The following is a 24,397-nucleotide window of genomic DNA, read 5'->3' on the forward strand; positions in this document are numbered from 1 at the left end:
TGGTCAAGAGCTGGGGCGGGACTATAACTCGCGCGGGGGTATAGCTGTGGGCGGAGCTGTGGCTGGAGGGCGGAGCTATAACTGTGGGCGGGACTATAGCTGGGAGCGGGGCTGTGCCTGGGGGCGGGGCTATAGTTGGGGGCGGGGCTATAGCTGTGGGCGGGGCTGTAGATGGGGGCGGGGCTGTAGATGTGGGCGGGGCTGTCGGAAGGTTTTCAGTCTGTGGACCGTATTTGTGAATTAAATCGATATCGACCCTCTCTTAAAGGGAGGAGGTTTACTTGGGGGGGAGGGGGGGGCGGGAGGGGGTTAACCCTCTTTTTGTTATGATGATAATCCTTGTGATTGACATCGCGTCCCATCACATCTTCGAGACTTCTCAAAGCGCTTCACACGACGGATTAAAATATAGTGACTGTGTGTTTAGTGGGATGGTGAGAGAGAGAGAAACGAGGAGAGAGCACGTGTTGTAGAGTGAAGTGACTGTGTGCTTTGTGGGATGGTGAGAGAGGGAGAGAGAGAGAGAAACGAGGAGGGAGCACGTGTTGTAGAGTGAAGTGACTGTGTGTTTAGTGAGATGGGGAGAGAGTACGTGTTGGAGAGTGAAGTGACTGTGTGCTTTGCGCGATGGTGAGAGAGGGAGAGAGAGAGAAACGAGGAGAGAGCACGTGTTGTAAAGTGAAGTGACTGTGTGGTTTGTGGGATGGTGAGAGAGGGAGATAGAGAGAAACGAGGAGAGAGCAACTGTTGTAAAGTGTAGTGACTTTGTGTTTTGTGGCTTTGGGAGAGAGGGAGAGAGATAGAGAGAAGAACGAGGCGAGAGGACGTGTTGTACAGTACAGTGACTGTGTGTCTCGCACTCACATTCTCTCTCTCTCTCCAACTCTCTCTCACACTCTGAGTCTCTCTCTCACACACACAAACACTTTGTTTCTCTCTATCTCTCTCACTCTCATTAACTCACAGTCTCTCTCTCTCTCTCTCACACTCACAGTCTCTCTCTCCCTCTCCCACACACACTCACAGTCTATCTCTCTCACACACTTAGTCTCGCTCTATCTCTCTCACTCTCAATCACTCACAGTCTCTCTCACACACACACTCATAGTCTCTCTCTCTCACACACTTAGTCGCTCTCTATCTCTCTCACTCATTCACTCACAGTCTCTCTCTCTTTCACACACTCTCTCACTCTCACACACACACACTCTCACTCTCACACACAATCTCTCATTCTCTCTCTCACACACTCTCTCACTCTCTCTCACACACACTCTCTCACACGTATTCTCTCACTCTCTCTCTCACACACACTCTCTCACAAACAAAATCTAACGCATAAAAGCTGCGGAATTAGTTGATAGTTTGCGAAGCGCTTTGAGCTTTCGATGACGTGATGAGCCGCTATAACGAAAACAATTATCATTATTATTTTGAGCGCCTTGGACGTCCTCTCGACGTGAAATAGGTGTAGTGACTGTGTGCTTGTCTGTAAAGTGTAGTGACTGAGTGATTGACTGTAAAGTGTAGCGACTGTCTGTTTGACTGTAAAGTGCAATCACAATGTGTCTGACGGTAAAGTTTAGTGACTGTGCGTTTGACTGTAAAGTGCAGTGGCCGTGTGTTTGACTGTAAAGTGTAGTGACTGCGTGCTTGACTGTCAAGTGAAGTGACTGTATATTTGTGTGTCTATGTGTGTCTCTGTTTGTGTATGTATGTGCGAGAGCGAGAAGTGGGAGCAAATGACTGAGAGAGGGCAGAGAGAAAGTGGGAAAGTGAGAAAGAAGGAAAAGATGAAATCAGAGAGAAAATCCACAATATTTACCACACCATAAGAAATGAATGACTCCAATATATTTTTTTCGACCTTTCCCGATTAGCTTTTGAAAAATCGCAGAAGCCAACATTTTGTACCACCCCCACAAACAAACAACTATAGAGATGTACAGCACAGAAGAAGGTTATTCGGTTCATGGTCACATTGGTGGCACTTTTTATAACAATCCTTCCCTTAGCATTTCCCCTCAATGTTCGCTCTTGAGATGGCTCACTCCTTTCAGATCGATATCGAGACATGTTTTGAAAGCCAACATGGATTCTGCCTCAAACATCCCTCCCGCCAGGGCTTTCCATAACCAAACAACCACTGTACAGGAAAAAAAATCACAAACCTCTTCATATGCTCATTTGTTAACGATCTTAAATTGGAGCTTCAGGCACTTAATCCCGAACAGTGAAACTTTTAGAGCTGATAAGCATTTATTTTCTGTGGAAATCTCCAAGGGAACAGGGCGAGGCTGTGATTTACTGCCCGTCATTAGTTGCTGGACTCTGACCAGGATGTGTTATTACATGTACAGCTCAGAGCACTGAAGCCACATCACTGAGAGGCTCGGGAACCAGAGGCAGGAACCGGAGCTCAGTCAGCGGGGAGACAAGACGGTGAGTCTCTCATTTGCTCTGATTGTGGCTGAAATAAAGCAGGAAAGTTATTGCAGGTTTTAAACGCAGGGAAATGCCACTCCATGCGAACAGCGCAAAATAAATGCAACTTGCTGTTTTGTAGTTAGTGAAAGTTTACTGATATTAAATAAACCCGGAGCCAGTGATCGTGGAATCATTTAAATTTAATTTGCTTAATTAGTTTAACTAACCATCGTGACATCGTTTAAGGGAAAAATTTTCTTTTACATCTACTCATCAATTTGATTGACCCGAAATATTGTTGATCAACGATGGGCCCTCGTGTGGAATATTAGCACCAGCCAGACTGCACGGGCTGAATGGCTTTTTGCTGAGCTTGTTTAATCCTGGCTCGTAGACAGTTCTTCTAAAACTAGCCATGATCCTGCTTGTTTTCCTCTACACTGCCTTAAGGAGCTGGCCAGACGCTTTTGACAATCGTTTCACCCTGCTCTTTGGGGAGTTAGACTCCAGCTATTAACCCAAAACACATTCTGGGCTCTCACAAGCCTTGGCTCTTGCCAATCTGTGCCGATCACTTTCCAGCAGTAGTTAAGAAGGATAGACACTCCATAGAGAGGTTGGTCATTCCATCTACAATCGATCGCTGTAGTGTCCACGTATAGGTGGGGTGCATGGACATCTCAACTTTATTTGGATACTGTTTGGTTTGGTGATGGGTGGTGTTAGACCCTCAGCTGACAAAAGTAATACTGAGTACAGCAACTACACTACTGTTTAAGTGCTCTAAGATGCCAAAAACGTGAAGGAGCCTATATTGTTGTTCTTGATATTGTTTTGTTGACTTCTCTGAGATGTCCCTTGTTATGGCTGAAGCTCCACAGAATATCTCATTTTGTTTAAAATTCATCCCTGTAACTCAGAGTTTCAGTCTATTGTGGATCTGGAGATGGTGAAGAAAAGCTGGAACTTTCGAATATTGCTCACTAGCTTTCACTATGTGGGAAATCAGACTTAATGCTCAATCGTAATCTTCCCGACTGAATTGCCTCCATTTTCTTTGTCTTTCCCAACAACTAGATATGAATTTGTTAAGATGGCTCTCATGTTATTGATTTTCAAAGAGTTGAGTGTAGCTCACCTGATTTTATTGGTCCCAAGTCTAGAGTCCAACACCCAGTTATATTACCTGAAAATATCCATAAAAGGCAACATTGCCTGTTTGCATTGATAACGTTTCACTGACTGTTACATAAATGAGGGTTCAAAGAGCACGAACAGGAGATTGAAGCACTGAACACAGTGGAATTAGGCAGTTAACCCAAATACATCAAAGGGAAGGTTGAAGTTGCAGGTGGTACTCGCACACTGGTGTTAGTCTGATGATGGGTAGGAAGCCGAGTGATTGGGGAATAGAAATAGATACAACACCAATTTGCATTTATATAGCACCCTTCTCGCAGGGTCAGTATCCCAGAGCGCTTAAAACATAACGGGCTATAACAGATATATATTGTAAGAGGAACTGTGTAGGCTGGAGTGAATTTTTTTATTGCTCACATGAACAGATTAATAAAGAAATGCAGCACTACTTGCATGTGGCAGCCTGGCTCAGTGCTTGCACTCTCTTACCTGTGTCAGAAGGGTGGGTTTATCCACAAGTCTGGACATGAAACAACACGGTCTGAGATGAGAATCCAATGCAGTACTTGGGGTGTTTTGCACTATCAGAGGTGTAATGTCAAACGACTCCGGAGTAGAGTTCCAGACCTGGGAAATGAAAAGGAGATGAAAGCTTGGCCACTGATGTTCGGGAGCATTAGGCATGGGATCAAAAGTACACATGAGCCAGAATGGAGAGAGCAGCTGGGGCAGTGGGTTTGTAAAATGTTACAGAGATAGAATGGGCGAGCCATGCAGAGATGTAAACAAGGGGACACGGATCTGAATTGAATCTGTAAGAGAAGCTTTCTAAACAGTGCTCTAAAGGTAAGCCACACATTTTGAGCTGAGTAAACTCCATCAATGTTCCCTATCCATAACCATACCCATTTAGGTCCCCACGCTTCCACTCTTGCCAATTTGTGCCTAATACTTTCAGGGATAAGGTTAAAAGTAGATATGCCTCTGGTACGTTCAATTCTAAGCACAGCGTGTTTGATGTGTTGGTGGGTGGAGGCATTCTCAGTCTGGTTTGGATATCCTTAATCACGGTGATGGGTCTGTACATGTGCCAGACACCCGACAACCAAATCAAATGCTACAGGATCGAGTGGCGTGAGGGGATGATGGTAATACAATACAAATCACATTTGTATTGCGACTTTTATTTTGGGAGGACATAATGATAGAGATATGGAGCCTGGTATAGCATCGCAAACAAGCTGCAGTTTTGTATGGTCTGCAGTTTGAGTAGAGAGCGTGTCTGAATGCCGTTGAGTAAGGGATTCATATAGTCTGGCCCCAATATAATAAAGATGTATATACGTTTTTGGTAACCCCAGGGGAGGGGGTGTAAGACGTGCAGCTGCAGGTAAGCAATATTATAGAGTTCAGTGAAAGCCAAGAGTGAGTGAGAGCCAACATACATGGATTAAAGGATAGTTAAGGTGGAATAAGACAAGGTTCTTCTCATTGGCTCAGAAAGGTGAACTTAGCTTTTGATGCAGATTGATGCCGTCAATACCTAGTGTGAGTATGCAGTGTCAGGACTCAAACAGGTGAGTCTTCTTCTTGACAACGTTCAACTGAGGATAGATGGAGATCAATCAGCATTTTGTATGTCATTGTTGGTGACATGGAGCTGAGCTGGTGATGTGTGCATCAATGTTGGTGAGGGCACCATGGGGCTGAGCTGCTGAAGTGCATTGGTGTCAGTGTTATTGAGGACAGCATTGGGCTGAGCTGGTGAAGTATGTGTGGGTCAGTGTTGTTGAGGAAATTATATGGCGTTGCTGGTGAAGCGTGTGTCAGTTTCTGTGCCGTGCGGCTTTGCTAGTGATGTGTGTATCAGTGTTGGTGAGGGCACCGTAGGGCTGAGCTGGTGAAGTGTGTTGGTGTCAGTGTTGGTGAGGACAGCATGCGTCTGAGCTGGTGAAAAATGTGTGTGTCATTGTTGCTGAGGACACTATGGGGCTTTGCAGGTGAAATGTGTATCAGTCTTGGTGGTATGCGGCTGAGTTGGGGAACTGGATGTGTCAGAGTTGGTTGCGTGGGGCTGAGCTAGAGGAGTTTGCGTGTGTCAGTGTTGGTTGCATGGGGCTTAGCGAGAGTAATATGCGTGTGTCAGTGTTGGTTGCATGGGGCTGAGCGAGAGTAATATGCGTGTGTCAGTGTTGGTTGCATGGGGCTGAGCGAGAGTAATATGCGTGTGTCAGTGTTGGTTGCATGGGGCTGAGCTGGTGAAGTGTGTGTATGTCAGAGTTGGTTGCATGGGGCTGAGCGAGAGAAGTATGCGTGTGTCAGTGTTGGTGGCATATGTCTGAGCTGGTGAAGTGTGTGTATGTCAGTGTTGGTGGCAAGATGCTGGGTTGGCCAAGTGTATATGTATCAGTGTTGATGGAATGGTGCTCAATAGGCGAAGTATGTGTTTGTAAGTTTTGGTGGCATGGGGCTGATTTGGGGATATGTGTGCGTCACTCTTGGTGAGGAAATTATGGGACTGATAGGGAGAAGTGTATGTGTGTGTCACTGCTCGTGACATGGAGCTGGGTTGGGAAGCGCGAATATCAGGATAAACCCGGGAAAGAATGTTAAAACCAGGCCAGTCACGCTGTCGTCAGTGGAAGGGAAACGTCTGGAGACTATAATCCGGGACAACATAAAATATCACTTTGTAAAATACGGGTGAATAAATGACAGTCAACATTGGTTTACTAAAAGTAAATCATGTCTGAAAAACTTGATACAAGTTTTTTGATGAAGGATTAGTAAGTGTGGATGAAGGTAGAGCAGTTGATACAGTTTATAGGGATTCTCAAAAGGCGTTCGATAATGCGCCACATAACAATATTGAATCCACTGGTGTTTCTGATCTACATAAATTACCTGAACTTGGTTAGAGGGATCACAATTTCCAGTTTCCAAATGAGAGTTAGCTAGGAAAAGTAGCAAAGAGGAGCAGAATGCAAGGGGACGTAGACAGACTGGTAAAAGGGGCAGACAGTTGGCACATAAAGTTTAGTGTGAAAAAATGTGAAGTGATACATTTTGGGAGGAAGAATGAGGAGAGAAAATATAAGTTAATTGTAGAATCCTAAAGTGGGCGAAGGAACAGAGAGAGACCCGAGGTTTCATATGAGTACATCTTTGAAGATGGTAGGACAGGTATATACAGCTGTTTAGAAAGCGTATGGGATATTAGGCTTAGGCTTTATAAATAGGGGAATAGAATGCAAAAGTCAAGAAGTTATGATGAAACAATGGTAAGGCCTCAGTTAGAGATTGTATTCTGAGCACTACACTTTAGGAATGATGTTAATGCACTAGAGAGGGTACAAAGGATATTTACCAGCATAGTACCAGGAATGAGGGATTTCAGTTATCAGGAGAGTTTGGAGAAGCTCGGATTATTCTCCTTGGAACAGAGAGAGTTTAGTGGAAACTTAATAGAAGTTTTCAAAATGATGAAGAGATTTGATACGATGAACAAGTAGAAAAAAATTCCACTGGCGGGTCGGTCGATAACCAGAGAACACCGATTTAAAAGTTGTTAAAAGAAACAGCGGAGATGTGACGTGAATTTATTTCACGCAGCGAGTTGTTCGGAACTGGAATACATGGCCTGAAAGGGTGGTGAAAGCCGATTCGCTAACAACTTTTAAGAGAGAAGTGGATAATTATTTGGTGAATACTAGATAATAACAATAATAATGATAATAATCCTTGCATTTGATATAGCGCTTTTCACAACTTCTGGACGTCTCAAAGCGCTTCACAGAACATACTGTAAAGGGAATTGACTGTATATTTGTGGGCGAAACGCAGCAGCCAATTGCGCACAGCAGTGACCCACAAACAGTCGTGGATTAAAAATGACCAATTTATTATTGTTTTTTGTTGGATTTTTTGGAGAGATTATTATTATTAGGCGTGTGGAGTAAGAAAACTTCCCCAAGGTTTCTCCCTGCCAGGTATTGAACCCAGGTGTCTCGCTTCCAAGGCGAGTGCTCTAACCACTGATATACGGAACACCAATGAGATTGCAGGGCTACAGGGAGAGAGCATTGGAGTGGGATTGATTTGGGTAGCTTTTTTTTTCAAAGAGCCGACATGGAAGCAATCTGCCGAGAGGTCCCCTTCTGCGCTCTCTAATTCTGTGAAATTGGCTGTTGCATTCCCGTACAAAATACTGATCCACAATAATTTACAGCAATTGGGGAAATGTTCTGAGACATCCTGCTGACTTGAAAGAAAACAAATGCAAGAAACGTTAGTACATATATGCCTAACTGTGTTTTAGTGAGAAATCTGAATATACTTATTTGCTGAATTTTTCATAATGATAGTATTGCAGTTTACTTCATTGCAGGATAGATGTCAAATCTGGGAAAGAAGAACATTCCATTTGAAATGCTAACATAGTCCTATTGCCTGAAAGATCACATCTGGATTTCCTTTTAGCCTTGCAACAGTTGTTCTCCAAGAAACGAAGATAAGGCTCAACACCAGTCACAAATCTTACCAACCAGGCTGCATTTAGCAGCACTTGAATGCTGCGTTGGAATATTGTTGGGAAAGAAGAAACATAAATCTGAAACACAGAGCCACGAGAAAACTGATGATTCCATTAAATGTTCACCATCACCACTACTAAACACATCCACATCTGGCGAAAGTGAAACAACGACCACATCTGGTGTTGCCCAACTACATTGCGATACGCTTCCACCACTTTGGGAGATTCGAGTGAGATGGCCTCCACGGAGCCTGAACCAAGAGCCAGTGCAACAGGCAATGCCACAACACGTGGTGTGGATCAGACCCTCGGCAACACATCAACAGGTAATGGCTTCTCTTTAACTGATTTTGAGGAAAGTCTTAAAGTGATGATAATAAACAGAGGTGAAGTGTTTACTAAGTCCGTCTAAACATAAATTCTTACATTTATATAACATTCTTTGGAACTGGGATCCCAATCAATGAGTATCGGGGTTGAGCAAATTCCCAATTTGTAAAATGGAAGATGAGGGACTTGTTGGACGGTCCATGAACCAAATCAGTGATGTTGACAGAGCAACCAAGCTGGCACATGGGCAGGTCTAGCAGTGACACACAAGCCATCCTGGCACATGGGCAGTCTTGTCGTGACAGGGGAGCCAGCCTGGCACATGGGCAGTTCTTGTTATGACACACAAGTCAGCCTGGCACATGGGCAGCTCTTGCAGTGACACACAAGCCAGCCTGGCACATGGGCAGGTCTTGTTGTGAAAGAACATTCCTGGTGGATAGGATGTTTCCAAATCAGTTCCTCTTAACGCTGCAAACCAAAGCCCTTATGAGTAGAGTGGACACAGCCCATATGTATGTGGATGATACTCAAATCTACTTCTCCGCTCCCCCATCTCCTACAGTTGCATCTCCCAGGCCACCAATGCCCTGTTAGTTTGTCTGGTGGTTTTCAAGGCCTGGATGTGCACAAACTTCCTGGAGCTGAACATTGGCACAATGAAAGCCATAATCTTTGGCTCCCGCCAGCATCTTCTTTCCTGTGGGTCCGAACGCCTCAACCTCCATGGGCTCTCCCTCAAACACACCAAACCTGTGTGTATGCGAGGAGTTAGGTTCAATCCATAACTTTCCTTTCTCCCCCATATCCAATCCCTGACCAGGACTGTTTGTTCCTCCCCTGCCACATTCCCTGCCTCTGTTTCACACCCACAGCAGCCAAAACCCTCATTCACGCCTTTGTCACATCACGGCTGGACATTTCAAATGCCATCGCTGCTGATCTGCTTAGTTCCATCATAAACAGTATTTAATTAACTCCGCCAGCCGCATATTAAACCACAGAAAACTCAGGACGCCAATCACACCAGTCCTTGCCAGGCCGCAATGGCTCCCAATTTTCGAACCGATCGACTTTACGGTCCTCGCTCTCGTCTTCAAATGCATAGATTTCCCGGCAGCTCCCTACCTTTCCCACTTCCTCAACTCAACTCCACCACCCGCTGCCTACAGAGGATATAAGTCTAAGTCCCGCCGTGGGGTTTGAATCTGAAATCTTCTGACTCTGGCAGGAATAAGTTCAAGTTAATAGATTTGAAAGAGGTTTTCAAAAGTAAGAGTAGTTTTGATAGAGTGGAGTCGGAGAAACAGTTTCCTCTGCAGGTTGGTTCGGTAACCAGGGGACACATATTTAAAATAATTAGATTCCTGAAGTGGATTGTCAACCTGGTCTATGTGGTCAAAGCCCTGATGTGGAGTTTGTTCCCACAACCTTCTGTCTCAAGAGCGACAATGATACCAACTGAGCCAGGATGTCAGCTGTCTGTTGCTCATTCAAACTAATAATACTAACTCTATTCAAACAGGTGCCAGTCTAACGAGTGAAGCCACTGTTGATCGAAGTGAACCAGATGTCCCCAGTGACCTGATAGGTATGTGACAGGGGCAAGATTCAAGCTGGTTAAACACTTATAAAATAAACAGTTTGACACTTTTCCGTTTACTTGTTGGTTTCCAGTATATTCAAATGAGGAGAGAGGGAAGGAGCCAGATAATGAGGAAGGGGAGGGGAGAGTGGAGGAGGGACATAAGGAGGGAGATGAGGGGAGGAGAGAAATAATGAGGGAGGAGAGTGACCTTATTGGATTCTTACATTATTTCAGCCAATATTGCAAATGATCTCACAATAAGTCAGAGATGAGGTCTCACAAGTCGTCATATAATGGCCTGAAAATTTACCGTTGTTTGAGTGTAATTCAGATTGTTTAACCCTTGTTTGCCTGGCTCAGTTGGTGTCCTCTTGTCTCGGAGTCAGAGGTTGTGGGTTCAAGTTCATATCAAGAGGACAAGTTGACACTCCAGTGTCATTTCTGGGATGTGCTGCATTGTCTCGGAGAAGCCACCGTTGGGATACTAAACAGAGGCCCTGTCTCCGTTTTCAGGTGGACATTAAAAACCCCATGACACCATTTGAAAAGAGAAGTGAGTTTCTCTCTCCCGGTTTCCTGGCCAAAAATTCCTAACATCCATGTGGTCAGTCACTTCACGGCTGATTGTGGGACATCGCTGTGCACAAATAAGCTACTATGTTTGCCAACAAAGTCATTAAACTACGTGGTAAATCTAGTACAGCGCTTTGGGCAGTCCTCTTGGATTGAGAGGCCCTACGCTGAATCTAAGTATTATTGTTTAATAATGCTCAATATTTCTTCCATTAACTTTATGATTATTTTATGCTCGAAATGAAGCCATTCAGCGACTGCACAAGGAGACGTTACAGAAAAAATGTGAGAAACTGGAAGTGAAGACCATCCTGATAAAGGAGAAGGTGAGGACGTTTCAGTTGGTTGATCACTACACGGAGTTAACTGTTATTTCTGATCTCCGTCACCGGAAACTTGTAGAACATGAGCTGCTGGCGAGAGGCAGAGACCACGAGGAGTGGAGACAGGAGCAACTCCGGGGAGAGCTGGAAACAATCCGAACTGAAAAACTATTCCAGAGCAGCTTCTCTAAAGAAAGTCATTCACCTTCTTCTCAGGGAAGCAGATCTGACTCTCGCACAGGGATCTCCGCAGTCGTGAGTGGAGTGGCTGGGATTGGAAAAACAACCATGGTGCAAAAGATTGTCCATGACTGGGCCACAGGCAAAATCTATCCTCACTTCCACTTTGTATTCGTTTTTAAATTCCGAGACCTAAACAGACTTCACGACAGAACAACGCTGAGCCGTCTGATCGTGGAGCAGTATCCTTACCTCAGGGGTGTTCTGGATGAGCTGTGGAAACATCCAGAGACCTTGCTCTTTATATTTGATGGTTTGGATGAATTCAGGGCAAGGATTGATTTCGCTGACAGTCGGAGAGACACAGAGCCTCAGCGCAGGTGCACAGACCCTGAATTCCTCTGTGATGTATCTGACATTGTGTACAGTTTAATACAGAAAAAGCTGCTGCCAGGCTGCTCAGTGCTGGTGACCAGCCGCCCCACTGCATTACAGTTACTGGCAAAGGCTCAGGTCAGTGTCTGGGCTGAAATCCTGGGATTTGTGGGTGAAGAGAGAAGGGAATATTTTCACAAGTTTTTTGAAGATCAGGAGGTGGCGGCTGCTGTTTACAGCCACGTGGAGGAGAACGAGCTCCTGCTCACCATGTGCTTCAACCCGTCCTACTGCTGGATCCTCGCTCTGTCTCTGGGTCCCTTCTTTACACGGAAACACAGCAACAAACAGCGAGTTCCCAAGACAGTCACACAACTCTTCTCCTATTATATTTATAACATACTATCACATCACAGTGTCAAGATGGAAAGCCCCCGTGATGTGATGCTGAAGATTGGTGAGATGGCCTTCACTGGAGTCTCCCAGAGAAACATTGTCTTTAATGAGGAAGATCTGATGAAATATAACCTCCAGCCTTCCCAGTTCCTCTCTGGGTTTCTCATGGAACTTGTGGAGAGAGAGTCTTCAGAGCACAGCGTGGTCTACACATTCCCGCACCTCACCATCCAGGAGTTTGTAGCCGCACTCGCTCAGTTCCTGTCTCCTCATTCCAAAAACACCATGTGGCGTTTGATCCGCAGTGACAAGGAGGAGGACGGCCGGTTTGAGATATTCCTGCGCTTTGTTGCGGGTCTCTCCTCCCCACGGGCAGCTCAGCCACTGGAGGAATTTCTGGGGCCATTTGTCCATCAGACAACCTGCGCGGTGATCGATTGGCTGAAGGAGAAGGTTAAAGCTCAGATTAGAGACACAAACACCGACACTGGGAAAAGGAAGCTGCTGAACACACTCCACTACCTGTTTGAGTCTCAGAATCAAGCCCTGGCACAGCTCACACTGGGCTCTGTACACACACTGACATTTGGTGACTTCTCTCCAGAGAAAGCATTGAGACTGACACCGATAGACTGTGTTGTGGTGTCTCAGGCCATTGGACTGTGTGACACAATAAAACAACTGAATCTGAGGAACTGCTACATTCAGGAGGAGGGTCTCCAGCGTCTGGTTGCTGCTCTGCACAAGTGTCAAGAGTTGCTGTAAGTTACTCTATTTGTAAATCTTATTCATATTATTCTTATTTCAAAGCCATTCTCCAGGACTTTAATGGCATTAAACACCAGCTGATCAATGGGAGAATGGTATCACACAGCTGGAGGGAACAGTAGGTCACAGTGTGATGGCCGTCACACACCACAGTCCTGTCCTGGGGGATTGGGATGTGAATGGCTGACATTCCACTGTACACATGGCTGCTCCACACCCTGAGCCCTTCGGTGGCATTCCCAGGTTGCTGATGTTATTGGGATTGGTTCCTGACTCCCGACTGGGATGCTCACTTTATTGAATAAATTGTAACTTGATCCCAGGTCAGACAGACCAGAGCTTACGTTCAGAGACGCCATTCGGTGTTTCATGGTTATTCATACAGGAGATGGTTCTCCTGACCACAGAGTCTCTGACACACAGACACCCTTCTAACCTCTAAGCCTCTGAGCTTCCCACCAGCTCAGGACCCGAGGGCTCACTCTCCTGAACCGTGTGGTTCGGCCGGAGGATTCCTGTGTCCTCTCCTCCTGGCGGCAGCTCCTCCCTCAGTGCTGTATTCCAGGGTAAAAAGACCTCCCGAGGGCTTGGCCATCCCATTTATCCAGGGGCAGACACACCCTCTCTCCAGTACAATGTTATAACACTGATACAATATAATTCACCCCAAACACATCTCCCTCAGCCTGACATCAGTCTGACAGGTGTGGGCTCCCCTGGCCCTGGTGAAGAGTCTCCATTTCCAGCTCCTGAGATCTCACAGCCACAGAGATTCTCTTTCCCAGGTCTGGGGCTCACAGTGTTTGGATAACGAGAGAATAGAGAGATACACTGCCCAGAACCTGGAGATTGCAGGCCGGGCTTCCAGAAGCCAAGACATTAGCCTCACTCACACACTGACTGAGGGTTACAGTGCTGCTGGAATAGACTCAGCGTAAACTGTGCTGCTGCCAGGACCAGGCACTGGGGAGATCCCACTGCCTGTAGCCCCAGCAGCCCAGAATGTTAAGGCGTCTGTCCAGATAAGGTGCTGTAACAAATGCAAGGCTTATTATTACGATTATTGTTATCTGATGCTGTCTCTTACACCAGCTACACTTTGTCTCCACAAACAGTTGTGTTTCTCTGTCTCTCCCACAAAACACACAGTCACTACGCTTTATAATATATTATTTCTCAGTCTCGCTTACTTTTTGTCTCTTTCTCTCTCTCTCTCTCTAAGTCCGTCTGTATCTGTTCTTTTCTCTAAGTCTCTCTCTATCAGTCTCTCTCTCAGTCTTTCTCTATGTCTCTCACTCTCTCTTTCAGTCTCTCTCTCAGTCTCTTTCCCTCTCAGAGTTTCAGTCTCTCTGTCACTCCCGCTAAACACAGATTCACTACACACACATATATATTCTTGCTCAGTCTCTCCCCATCTTTCTTTCTCTCTCTCTCTGTCTCTCCCACAAAATACACTGGATATATATCTCTCACTGCCTTTTTCTTCCTATCGCTGTCAGTCTTTCTCCTCGTCTCTCTCTCGTTCTCCCTCATTCTCACTTTCTGTCTCTTGCTTTCACTCTCAGTCTCTCTCTCAATCTCAGTCACTCGCTGCTTCTTCCGTTGAGTCTCTCTCTCACTCTTCCCCACAAAACACAGTCACTACACTTTTTAATAAATTCGCTCTGTGTATGTGTCTCTCTTGCTCTCTCACGCACACACACAGTCTCTTTGCTTCTCCCTCTCTCTGCCTCTCTCTCTTTCTCTGTCAGTCTCTTTGTCTCCTCCTCTCTAAAAGAGAGAGAAAAAGCCTCCTACCATACACTTAATAATGTAGTCTCCCTCTCAGTCTCCCTCTCTTCACTAACTCTGTCTCATTTTCTATTTCTTTTGCAGTTTTTTTTCTCACTCATATTCTCTCTCTTTGTCACTCAGTCTCTCTCTCTCTCTCAGTTTCCTTCTCGCTCTCTCTGTCTCTCAAAGAAAAACACACAGTCACTTCGCATTTGCTTCCCTCTCGCTCATTCTCTGAAAGCACGAGAGACTGAGAGAGAGAGTAACTGCGAGAGAGAAAGAGACTGAGAGAGAGAGGTAGAGATTGAGAGAGATAGACTGACAGAGAGAGGGAGGTGGGTAGCAAGAGACACCCAGAGAGGGGGTTGGGGAGGCAGAGAAGCACTGAGAGAGAGTGAGTGAGAGACACAGAAAGGGAAAGATAATAAGAGCGCGACTGTGACAGAAAGTTATAGCGATATACCGGGAGAGAGACTGAGTCAGAGGGAGAGGCACTGTGAGAGAGAGACTGGGAGAGAGAGACTGAGATAGAAACGGATACTGAGAGAGAGAGAGAAACTGTGAGAGAGAAAGATAAGCGAAGGACAGATAAAGAGAGATAGACTGAGAGGGAGTGACTACGAAAGAGAGAAAGAGCCTGGGAGAGATACAGAGAGAGAGAGAGAGAGAAACTGAGAGAGACTGTGGAGAAAATATATTACAAACCGTAGTGACTGTGTGTTTTGTGGGAAAGACAATGGGACAGAGACTGGGAGAGAAAGACCGAGAGAGGAAGACTGAGAGAGAAAGAGACTGATAGAGAAACAAAGAGATAAACACTGAGAGAAAGGAGTAGAGACTGTGAGAGGAAATATAATTTGTGGTGACTGTGTTTGTGGGAGAGATTCAGCGAGAGACTGCGAGAGATGCTGATAGAGATTGAGCGAGAGGCTGAATGAGAGAAAGACGGCGACAGATGGAGAGCGAGACTGAGAGTTGGACAAAGAGAGACACTGACTCAGGGAGCGAGAGAAAGAGAGAGAGACAGACTGGGAGATATACTGAAAGAAAGAGAGAGAGATAGAAAATGAGAGAGCGATAGACTGACAGGCAGAGAGAGAGAGGCAGAAAGAGCTACTGAGAGATAAACAGCGAAGCAGTGAGAGAGGGAGAATAAGAGACACAGAGCGAGAGACTTAGAGAGAGAATGAGAAAGAGACTGAGTGAGAGAAAGATAGAGCAATGGACAGATAGAGAAATAGTGTGAGTGAGAGCCTGGTAGAGAGAGAATGGGAAAGAAACTGAAGCAGAAAGAGAAAGCGGCAGAGAGAAAGAAAGACTGAGACAGATGGACTATGAGAGAGAACAAAATTGGGAGAGATAAACAGAGAGAGAGACTGAGAGCGACTGTGGAGAAAATATATTAAAAGCTGTGGTGACTGTGAGTTTTGCGTAAAAGAGAGAAAGAGAGACGGAGAGAGAAAGAGGCTGAGAGACACTGTAAGAGAGAGACAGAGAAATAGAGCGACTGAGATAGAAAGATTGTTAGAGAGACAGAGAAAGAGACTGATAGAGAGACTGAGAGAGAGACACAATGAGAGACAGAGAGAGAGAGTAAGAGAGAGAACAGAGAAAGAGACTATGAGAGGATATATAACATCCAGTGAATGTGTTTTTCGGGAGAGACATAACGACAGACTGTGGGAGAGACTGAAGGGGAGACCGAATGAGAGAAAGACAGAGCGATAGACAGAGACTGAGACAGAGAGAGTGATGGGTGGAGCGGGGGTGATAGACAGACAGAGAGACAGACAAAAAGAGGGAGAGATACAGACAGATAGAGAGAGACAGACAGACACATAGAGAGTGACACAGACAGACAGAGAGAGAGTGAGAGAGATAGTGAGACAGAGTGAGAGACAGACAGACAGAGAGACAGACCGACAGACAGAGAGACAGAATATCAGAGTGACATACAGACAGACAGTCACGCACCGACAGACAGGCAGACAGGCAGGAAGATTGACAGATGGACGGACGGAAAGAGTCAGAGATTCCTACAGTCTGAGACTGAGACAGCGACTGAATGAGAGAAAGACACAGTGAGAGGCAGAGCGAGATTGAGTGGGAGAGAGGGAAAGACACTGTGACAGAGAAAATATTGTGTATTGTAGTGACAGTATGTTTTGGGGGTGAGACAGAGACTGAGAGAGTGAGAATGAGAGAGAGTGACTGAGAGAGAGAGAGAGAGAGAGAGAGAATGACAGATACAGAGAGAGAGATGGAGAGAGAGTCAGAAAAAGAGATTGAGAGGGACTGAGAGAGAGCGACTTCATGAGAGAAAAAGAGAGCGAGAGGCAGAGAGACTGTGTGAGAGGGAGAGAATGTGAAAGCCAAAGAGAAAGAGAGGATTAGACTGAATTAGACACGATGACTGTGAGACAGAGACTGAGGGAGGAAATATATTATAAAGTGTACAGTCTGTTTTGTGGACAAGACTGAGAGAGAGACTAAGACAAAGAGACTGAGAGAGAACAGAGAGAGAGAGAGGCTAAGAGAAAGAGAGAGATAGAATGTGAGAGGAAATATAACATATAGTAAGTACTTTGTGTTTTCTGAGAGACACAGAGAGAGATAGAGTGAGAGAGACTGAGACAAAAATATATTATAAGGTGCAGTGACTGTTTTGTGGGAGAGACAATGAGAAAACGTGAGAGTGACTGTTAGACAGACGGGGACTGAGAGTGTAAGAGGCTGATAAAGAGAGAGACAGAGTCAGAAAGAGAGAATGAGAGTGACAAAGCGAGAGACAGAGAGAGATTAAGTGAGAGATAAACAGAGTCAGAGATAGCGAGAGAGGCTCAGAGAGAAACGGAGTGAGAGACTGGGAGAGAAACGGAGAGCGAGAGATAGACTGAGAGAGAGGGTGAGTGTGAACATATTATAAAGTGTAGTGACTTTCTTCTTGTGAGACACAGAGAGAGACTGAGAGAAAAAGAGAGAGATAAAGAGAATGAGTTAGAGAAAGAGAGACTGAGAGAGTCTCAGAAGGAGAGTGAAAGATAATATGAAATTGACTGTGAAACAAAATATATTATAAAGTGTAGTTACTGTGTTTTGTGGGAGAGACAGAGAGAAAGAATCTGAGAGGGAGACTGAGTTAGAGAGAGAGAGAGAGAGAGACTGAGAGGCAGAGAGAGAGACTCTGAGTTAGATAGAGAGAGACTGAGTTAGAGATAAAGGGAGACTGAAAGAGAGAGAGAGAGAGAGAGAGAGAGACTCAGAGCGAGAGACTGAGAGGAAGAGAGACTGAGGAAGACTGAAAATATATTATAAAGTGCAGTGCCTGTGTTTCATGGGAGAGATAGAGAGACTGACTTACAGTCGTGGAGTCCTGTAGCTCAGTGGTTAGAGCACTCGCTTTGCAACTGAGAGACCTGAGTTCAATTCCAGGCAGAGGGCGAAATCTTGGGCAAGTTTCCTTACTCCACACAGAGCCTAATAATAATCCCTCCAAAAAAAACTCAATAATAAATTGGTCATTTTCAATCTACGACTGTTTGTGGGACATTGCTGTGCGCAATTGGCTGCCGCGTTCGCCCACAAATATACAATCACTTCTCTTTCCAGTGTGTTCTGTGAAGCGCTTTGGGACGTCCTCCCGACGTGAAAAGCGCTATATCAAATGCAAGGATTATTATTATTATTATTATTATTATTCTGTGAAGCGCTTTGGGACATCCTCCCGACATGAAAAGAGCTATATCAAATGAAAGGATAATTATTATTATTATTACAGAGAAAGATCGGAAAAGAGTGACAGAGAGAGATTGGGAGAGATTATGAGGGAAAATATATTACAAAGTGCAGTGACTGTTTTGTGGAGAGTGAGATACAGAGAGTGAGACAATGAGAGATACAGAGCGAGAGAGAGTCAGTGAGCGACTGAGAGAGAGAATGGGATACAATATCAAAGAGAGAGTGACTACGAGAGAAAGAGAGAGAGAAATAGAGAGCGAGAACACAACAAAAAGTAAAACAGAGAGCGACAGAGAGAAAATCTGAGAGAGAGAGAGACAGTGAGAGAAAATATTTTAAAGTGTATTCACTGTGTGTTTTGTTGGAGTAACGGAGAGAGACTGGGAGCGAGAGAGAGAGAGACAGAGAGGGAGAGAGAAAGGGAGAAACCGCGAGAGAGACGGAGAAAGCGATAGACAGAATGAGAGAGAGACTGTGCGAGAGCCTGAGAGCCCGAGAGAAAGAGTGAGCGAGGGAGAGTCTTGCTGTGAGAGAGAGAGATTGAGAGAAAGAGAGACTGAGAAGGAGAGAAACAGACTGTGTAGAACATATATTATCAAGCGTAGTGACTTTGAATTATGTGGGAAAGACAGAGAGAGACTGTGAATGAGAGAGAGACTGAGGTAGGTAGAGAGAATGTGAGGAAGATAGAGACTGAGAAACACTGAGAAAATATACTGTATAGTGTAGTGAATGTGTTTTTCAGAGAGATAGAGTGACCGAGAGAGAAACTGACAGAGAGGGAGACATAGAGAGAGAGAGAGGGAGAGACATAAACAGAAAGAAAGACTGAGAGAGAGAGAGAGAGAGAGATACTGTCAGAGAAAATAAAATATAAAATGCAGTGACTATGCTTTGAGGAGACACGGAGAGAGAGAGAGACTGTGACAGATAGAGAGAGAATGAGAGAGAGAGCATAGGAGACAGAGTGACTGACTGCGATAGAGAGAGAGACAGACATAGAGAGATAGATAGTCCGAGAGACACAGAGAGAGAGAGAGACCGAGAAAGAGAGAGGCTGAGAGGGAGAGAGTTAGAGAGACTAAGCGAGATAGACTGAAAGACAGAGGCTAAGGGAATGTGAGAAAGCGGGAGAGAGAGAGTGAGAGATCGAGATTGAGAGAGAGACTTTAGGGCGAGAATGAGCGACTGAGAGAGAGGCAGAGGGAGAGATCGTGAGAGTGACTGTCAAAGAGAGACCGAGAGAGAGATAGTGTTAGAGAGCGACTGAGAGAGAGAGAGAGAGAGACAGAGAGAGAAAGACTGAGTGAGACATAAATGGACAGAGATTATTTTATAATGTACAGTGAGTGTATGTTTTGTCGGTGAGACAGACAGAGAGACAGATTGACAGAGAGAGAAATCGAGAGAGAGAGATAGAGACAGAGACTGAGAGAAAATATATTTTAATGTGTAGCGAATGTGTGTTTTGGGGGGAAACAGATAACAGAGTGAATGAGAGAGTGAGTGGGAGAGATTGGCAGGAATTGCGAGAGAGATAGAGAAAGAGACTGAGAGAGAGACTGAGAGAAAATGACTCAGAGATACAGAGTGAGAGAGAGAATGAGGGACAGCCTCAGAGAGCCTGAGAGACAGAGACTGAGACAGTGAGAGAGAGAGAGAGGGAGAGACTGAGAGAAAGAGAGAGACAGTGAGAGAGAGTATGTTATAACGTGCAACAACTGTGATTTGTGGGAGAGGCAGAGAAGAAACTGAAAGAGAGAGACTGCGACAAAAAGTGAAAGACAAAGAAGGAGACAGAGAGAGAGAGACGGTGAAAGAGAATATATTATAAAACGTAGTGACTGTTTTGAGGGAGAGACAGAGAGAGAATCAGAGTGAGAGAGAGAGACACTGTGATATGTGTGTGTGCTAATGTGTGTGACCCTGGTCCCAACGCCTTGGGACTTGCTCCCCACATGAAAGGCTCCTGTATATACATGTCAATGTGTATTGTGTTGTTACACTATATTCCCTGTGTTTGTGTCTCTGTGTCCAGTCTGGAGGGCAATAATCTGGGAGATTGTGGAGTGAAGCGACTGTGTGAGGCTCTGAGGAACCCGGAGTGTAAAATACAGAGTCTGTGGTAAGTAACGCACTGTGTCTCCAGAGTCTGAATGACTCCAATATCTCAATGTGTTTATTGTGACTGTCTGATCAGTGCGGCTGAATATTGTGACAGGAATCGGTGTGACAGTGTGAGGCCACAACCATCGTTTACATCAAACTCTCAACATGTATTAATGTGTCTGTGTGTCTCGGTGTGTGCGTCTCTGTCTGCGAGTCTGTGTCTGTGTGTGTGTATCTATATTTTTGTGTGTGTGACTGTTGTTAGAAACATTTGCAACTATCTCCAACAACTTTATAATGATCCGGTTCCAGTTTACCAATTGGTTGAGTTCAGTCACTATATTCAGATCAAAACTGCAGGTAATACACAAATAAATGAAACAATAAAATAATACACAAGACACAAAACGGTACCGAGCGGATTCCTGTCACAGCACTGGTCGTGTCTCCCACTGCTCCGCTACCGTTCCCGAGAGATATCTAACACACCTTTGTTTAAAGACACCTTAATATCTCCAGACAAAGCTGTCTTTTTTTAAGAAAAACAACTCCTTATATGGTTCTGTCTACAAAATGTTTCAATTCTCCGTTTAACCACATTATTCTCTCCTGATCAGTCCCTCAGTCCAGTGTGTAAGTTTGAACAGACATTCTGTGTCCCTGTAAGTCCTGACCTTATGTTGCCATTGTTTTGGGCTCTGCCTTCAGTCACTGAGCTTTGCCGCCTTTGCACTCCTATTTTATATTCTTCAACCACACTTTAACATTAACCCATTACAACACTGTGTGTATGTCTCTGTGTGTGTCAGTGCATGTGATTGTACCTGTGTGTGTGTCTTGTGTGTGTCTGGTTGCGTATCTGTGTGTGTGTGTTTGTCTTTCTGTGTATGTGTGTCTATGAATGTTGTTGTGAGTGTGTTTTTGTGTGTTTTTGAGTGAGCTGTGTTTTTATGGTGTATGTGCGATTGTGTGTGTTTGTTTCTGTGTTTCTGTGTGTGTATTTGTGCGCGTTTGTTTCTGTGTATGTTTGTGTATATGTGTGTGCATTTGTGAGTGTTTGTATGTATGTGTCAGCACCTTGGGACGTCCTTCCGACGTGAAAGGCGCTATACAAATATTGTTGTTGTTGTTATGTGTGTTTGTGTATGTTCCTGTGAGTGTGTGCGATTGTGTGTGTGTTCCCAACTCTTCCCTTCACAAACTGCAGATCATTCAAAATCTACAGCTCCTGTACTCCCACACACCAGGCTCCCCGACCCCATCACTCCCAACCCCGCCCGACCCCATCACTCCCACCATCGCCCGACCCCATCACTCCCACCCATCGCCCGACCCCATCACTCCCACCCTCGCCCGACCTCATCACTCCCACCCTCGCCCGGCCCCATCACTCCCACCCTCGCCCGACCCCATCACTCCCACCCTCGCCCGACCCCATCACTCCCACCCTCGCCCGACCCCATCACTCCCACCCTCGCCCGACCCCATCACTCCCACCCTCGCCCGACCCCATCACTCCCACCCTCGCCCGATCCCATCACTCCCACGCTCGCCCAAGTCTTTCCGTCGTCCAGAAGATCGAGTTCAAGATCCTTGTCCTCACCTTTAAGACCATTCTTGGCCTCGCCTCTTCTTCACCTCTCTGACCTGCTGACTCCCTACCAACCTGCCCGCTCCCTCCGTCCAGCGGGCAGGTTGGTAGGGAGTCAGCAGGTCAGAGAGGGGATGCATGGCTACTCCATGTCTCCCGCCCGACCCGCCCTCCCATCGGCGGCCGGGATTTCAGCCTCTCTGCCCCCACACTCTCGAACTCCTTCCCATCGTCACTTCCATTCATTTCTTCCCGGGCCTCCTTCAGGGCCTGTCTTAAGACCCTTCTTTTCTACCGTACCTTTGATCTCCGTCCCACTTCTCTGCCTTTGCCCACCCCTCCCCCACCGATCCCACCACTCAGCCCTTCCCCACCTCTCCCCCATGCTCGGGCCTCGACCCCCGACTATTCGGCGCTCTGGGATGTCCTCACGACGTGAAAGGCGCTCTGTAATTGTCATTTTATTGATGTTGTTGTGTATTTGGGTTCGCGTTTGTGTTTGTGTGCGTGTATGTGTGTTTTTGGGTGCGTCTGTGTGTTTGAGAGTTTGTATGTGTACTTATCTGTGTTTTTGCGTTTGTTTGCGTCAGTGTGCTCAAGTATGCGTTTGTGTGTGATTGTATGTTTTTCTTTGTGTGTGCATTTGTGTGTTTCATTGTGTGTATGTTTGTACGTGTATTGGTATGTGTGTGTTTTTATTTGATTTTGTGCTTCTGTTTGTGTTTGTGTGCTTTTGAGTATGTCTTTACGTGTGTTTCCATGTGTGTTTGATTTGATTGTGTGTGTTATATTTGTTTTGAGTGTGCATGTGTGTGCATGTTGGTGAGTTTGTTTTTGTGTGTATTTGTGTGTTTCTGAGTATATATTTGTACGATTGTGTGCATGTTTATGCATGTTTATGTATGTGTGTGAAGTTGTGCTTGTGTACTTTATTCTGTGTGTGTGTTTATGTATGTGTGTTTGTGTGTTTGTTTCTGTGTGTGTGCGATTGTGTGCGTTTGTGTATTGTTGTGTTTGTTTGTATGTGTATGTGTGGGTAAGTTTTGTGTCTGTGATTTGTGTGGGTGGGTGTTTGTGCGTGTAATTTTGTGTTTGTATTTGTGTGTGTGTTTGTGTGCGTGTGTGTGTATGTGTCTTTGTGTTTGCGTTTCTGTGAGTATATGTGTTTCTGTTTTGTGTGTCTCTTTGTATTTATTTCAGTTTTTATGTGTGTTTGTATGTTTGTGTGTTGTGTTTGTTTGTGTGTACATGTGCGTGCGTGTTTGTTTGTGTGTTTCTGTGTGTGTGTATTTGTGTGTGTTTCTGAGTATGTTTGTGTATGTATGCTTGTGTTTATTTCTGTGTTTATGTGTGTTTACGTATGTGCGTTTGCATATGTTTGTGTGTGCGTTTTTGTGCGTGTCTGTGTGTTTGTTTGTGTGTGTTTCTCTGAGTGTGGGGGATTGTGTACGTTTGTGTGTCTGTGTGCTTGTTTGTGTGTTTCTGTGTGTATTTTCGTACGTATGTGTTTGCGTGGGTGCGTTTGTGTGTGTGCGTTTATTTATGTGCATGTGTGTTTATGTGTGTTTCCATATGTATGTGTGTATTTCAGTGTGTCTGTGTGTGTGTCTATGTGTGTGCGTCTGTGTGTGCTTGGGTGTCTGTGTCTGTTTGTGTGTATTTGTATGTGGTTCATGTGTTTATATGTGTGTGTGAATAAGAGTATATCTTACGTTTCTGTGTTGGTGTGTCCTGGTGTGTGTTTGTGTGTGTGTGTCGCACTCCTACAAACTGTCCGGCATCAAACAAACTGTGAGTGACAGTGGGTTACACATACTGTGTTTACTCTGATCCCTGTTATGTCTCTGTGTCTCTGATCTCAAGGCTGTACAGTAACAATCTGACAGCTGATTGTACAGAGGATCTGACCTCCGCTCTCAGCACAAACCAATCACTGACGGAGCTGTACCTGAGTAGCAATAATCTGGGAGATTGTGGAGTGAAGCGACTGTGTGAGGCTCTGAGGAACCCGGAGTGTAAAATACAGAAACTGTGGTAAGTAACACACTGTGTCTCCAGAGTCTGAATGACTCCAATATCTCAATGTGTTTATTGTGACTGTCTGATCAGTGCGGCTGAATATTGTGACAGGAATCGGTGTGACAGTGTGAAGCCACAAACCATCGTTTACATCAAACTCTCAACGTGTGTTAATGTGTGTGTGTGGGTGTGTCCTTTGCAACTATCTACAATGACTTTAGAATGACCCGGTTCCAGTTTACCAATTGGTTAAGTTCAGTCACTTTATTCAGGACAGAACAGCAGGAAATACACAAATAAATGAAACAATAAAATAGTACACAATACACAAAACGGTACCGACCGGATTTCTGTCACAGCACTGGTCGTGTCTCGCACTGCTCCGCTACCGTTCCCGAGAGATATCTAACACACCTTTGTTTAAAGACAACTGAATAACTCCAGACAAAGCTGTCTTTTTTAAGAAAAACTACTCCTTATATGGTTATATCCATAATATGTTTCAATTTCAATTCTCCCTTTAACCACAAGGA

At 45.2% G+C, this 24,397-nt stretch overlaps 2 protein-coding genes across 2 annotated transcripts in view; both read left to right on the forward strand.

The window, feature by feature from the left end:
- Positions 1–2,229: 2,229 nt before the first annotated feature.
- The window catches only part of LOC103172372 (NACHT, LRR and PYD domains-containing protein 12-like), a gene marked incomplete at its 3' end in the record, with an annotated part of 42,899 nt that continues 20,731 nt past the window's right edge, over positions 2,230–24,397 (forward strand). Inside the window, exon 1 of the mRNA XM_042346260.1 lies at positions 2,230–2,442. The remainder of the gene's footprint in view (positions 2,443–24,397) is intronic.
- On the forward strand, positions 8,317–20,848 carry LOC121852163 (NACHT, LRR and PYD domains-containing protein 3-like). Its single transcript, XM_042346259.1, has 4 exons — positions 8,317–8,427; positions 10,839–12,627; positions 20,184–20,214; positions 20,774–20,848. Exons 1-4 carry the CDS (start codon positions 8,337–8,339, stop codon positions 20,846–20,848), a joined length of 1,986 nt encoding a protein of 661 aa, XP_042202193.1. The 5' UTR covers positions 8,317–8,336.

Source organism: Callorhinchus milii, unplaced genomic scaffold (genome assembly GCF_018977255.1).
Source record: "Callorhinchus milii isolate IMCB2004 unplaced genomic scaffold, IMCB_Cmil_1.0 Scaffold504, whole genome shotgun sequence".
Classification (NCBI taxonomy): Eukaryota; Metazoa; Chordata; class Chondrichthyes; order Chimaeriformes; family Callorhinchidae; genus Callorhinchus; species Callorhinchus milii.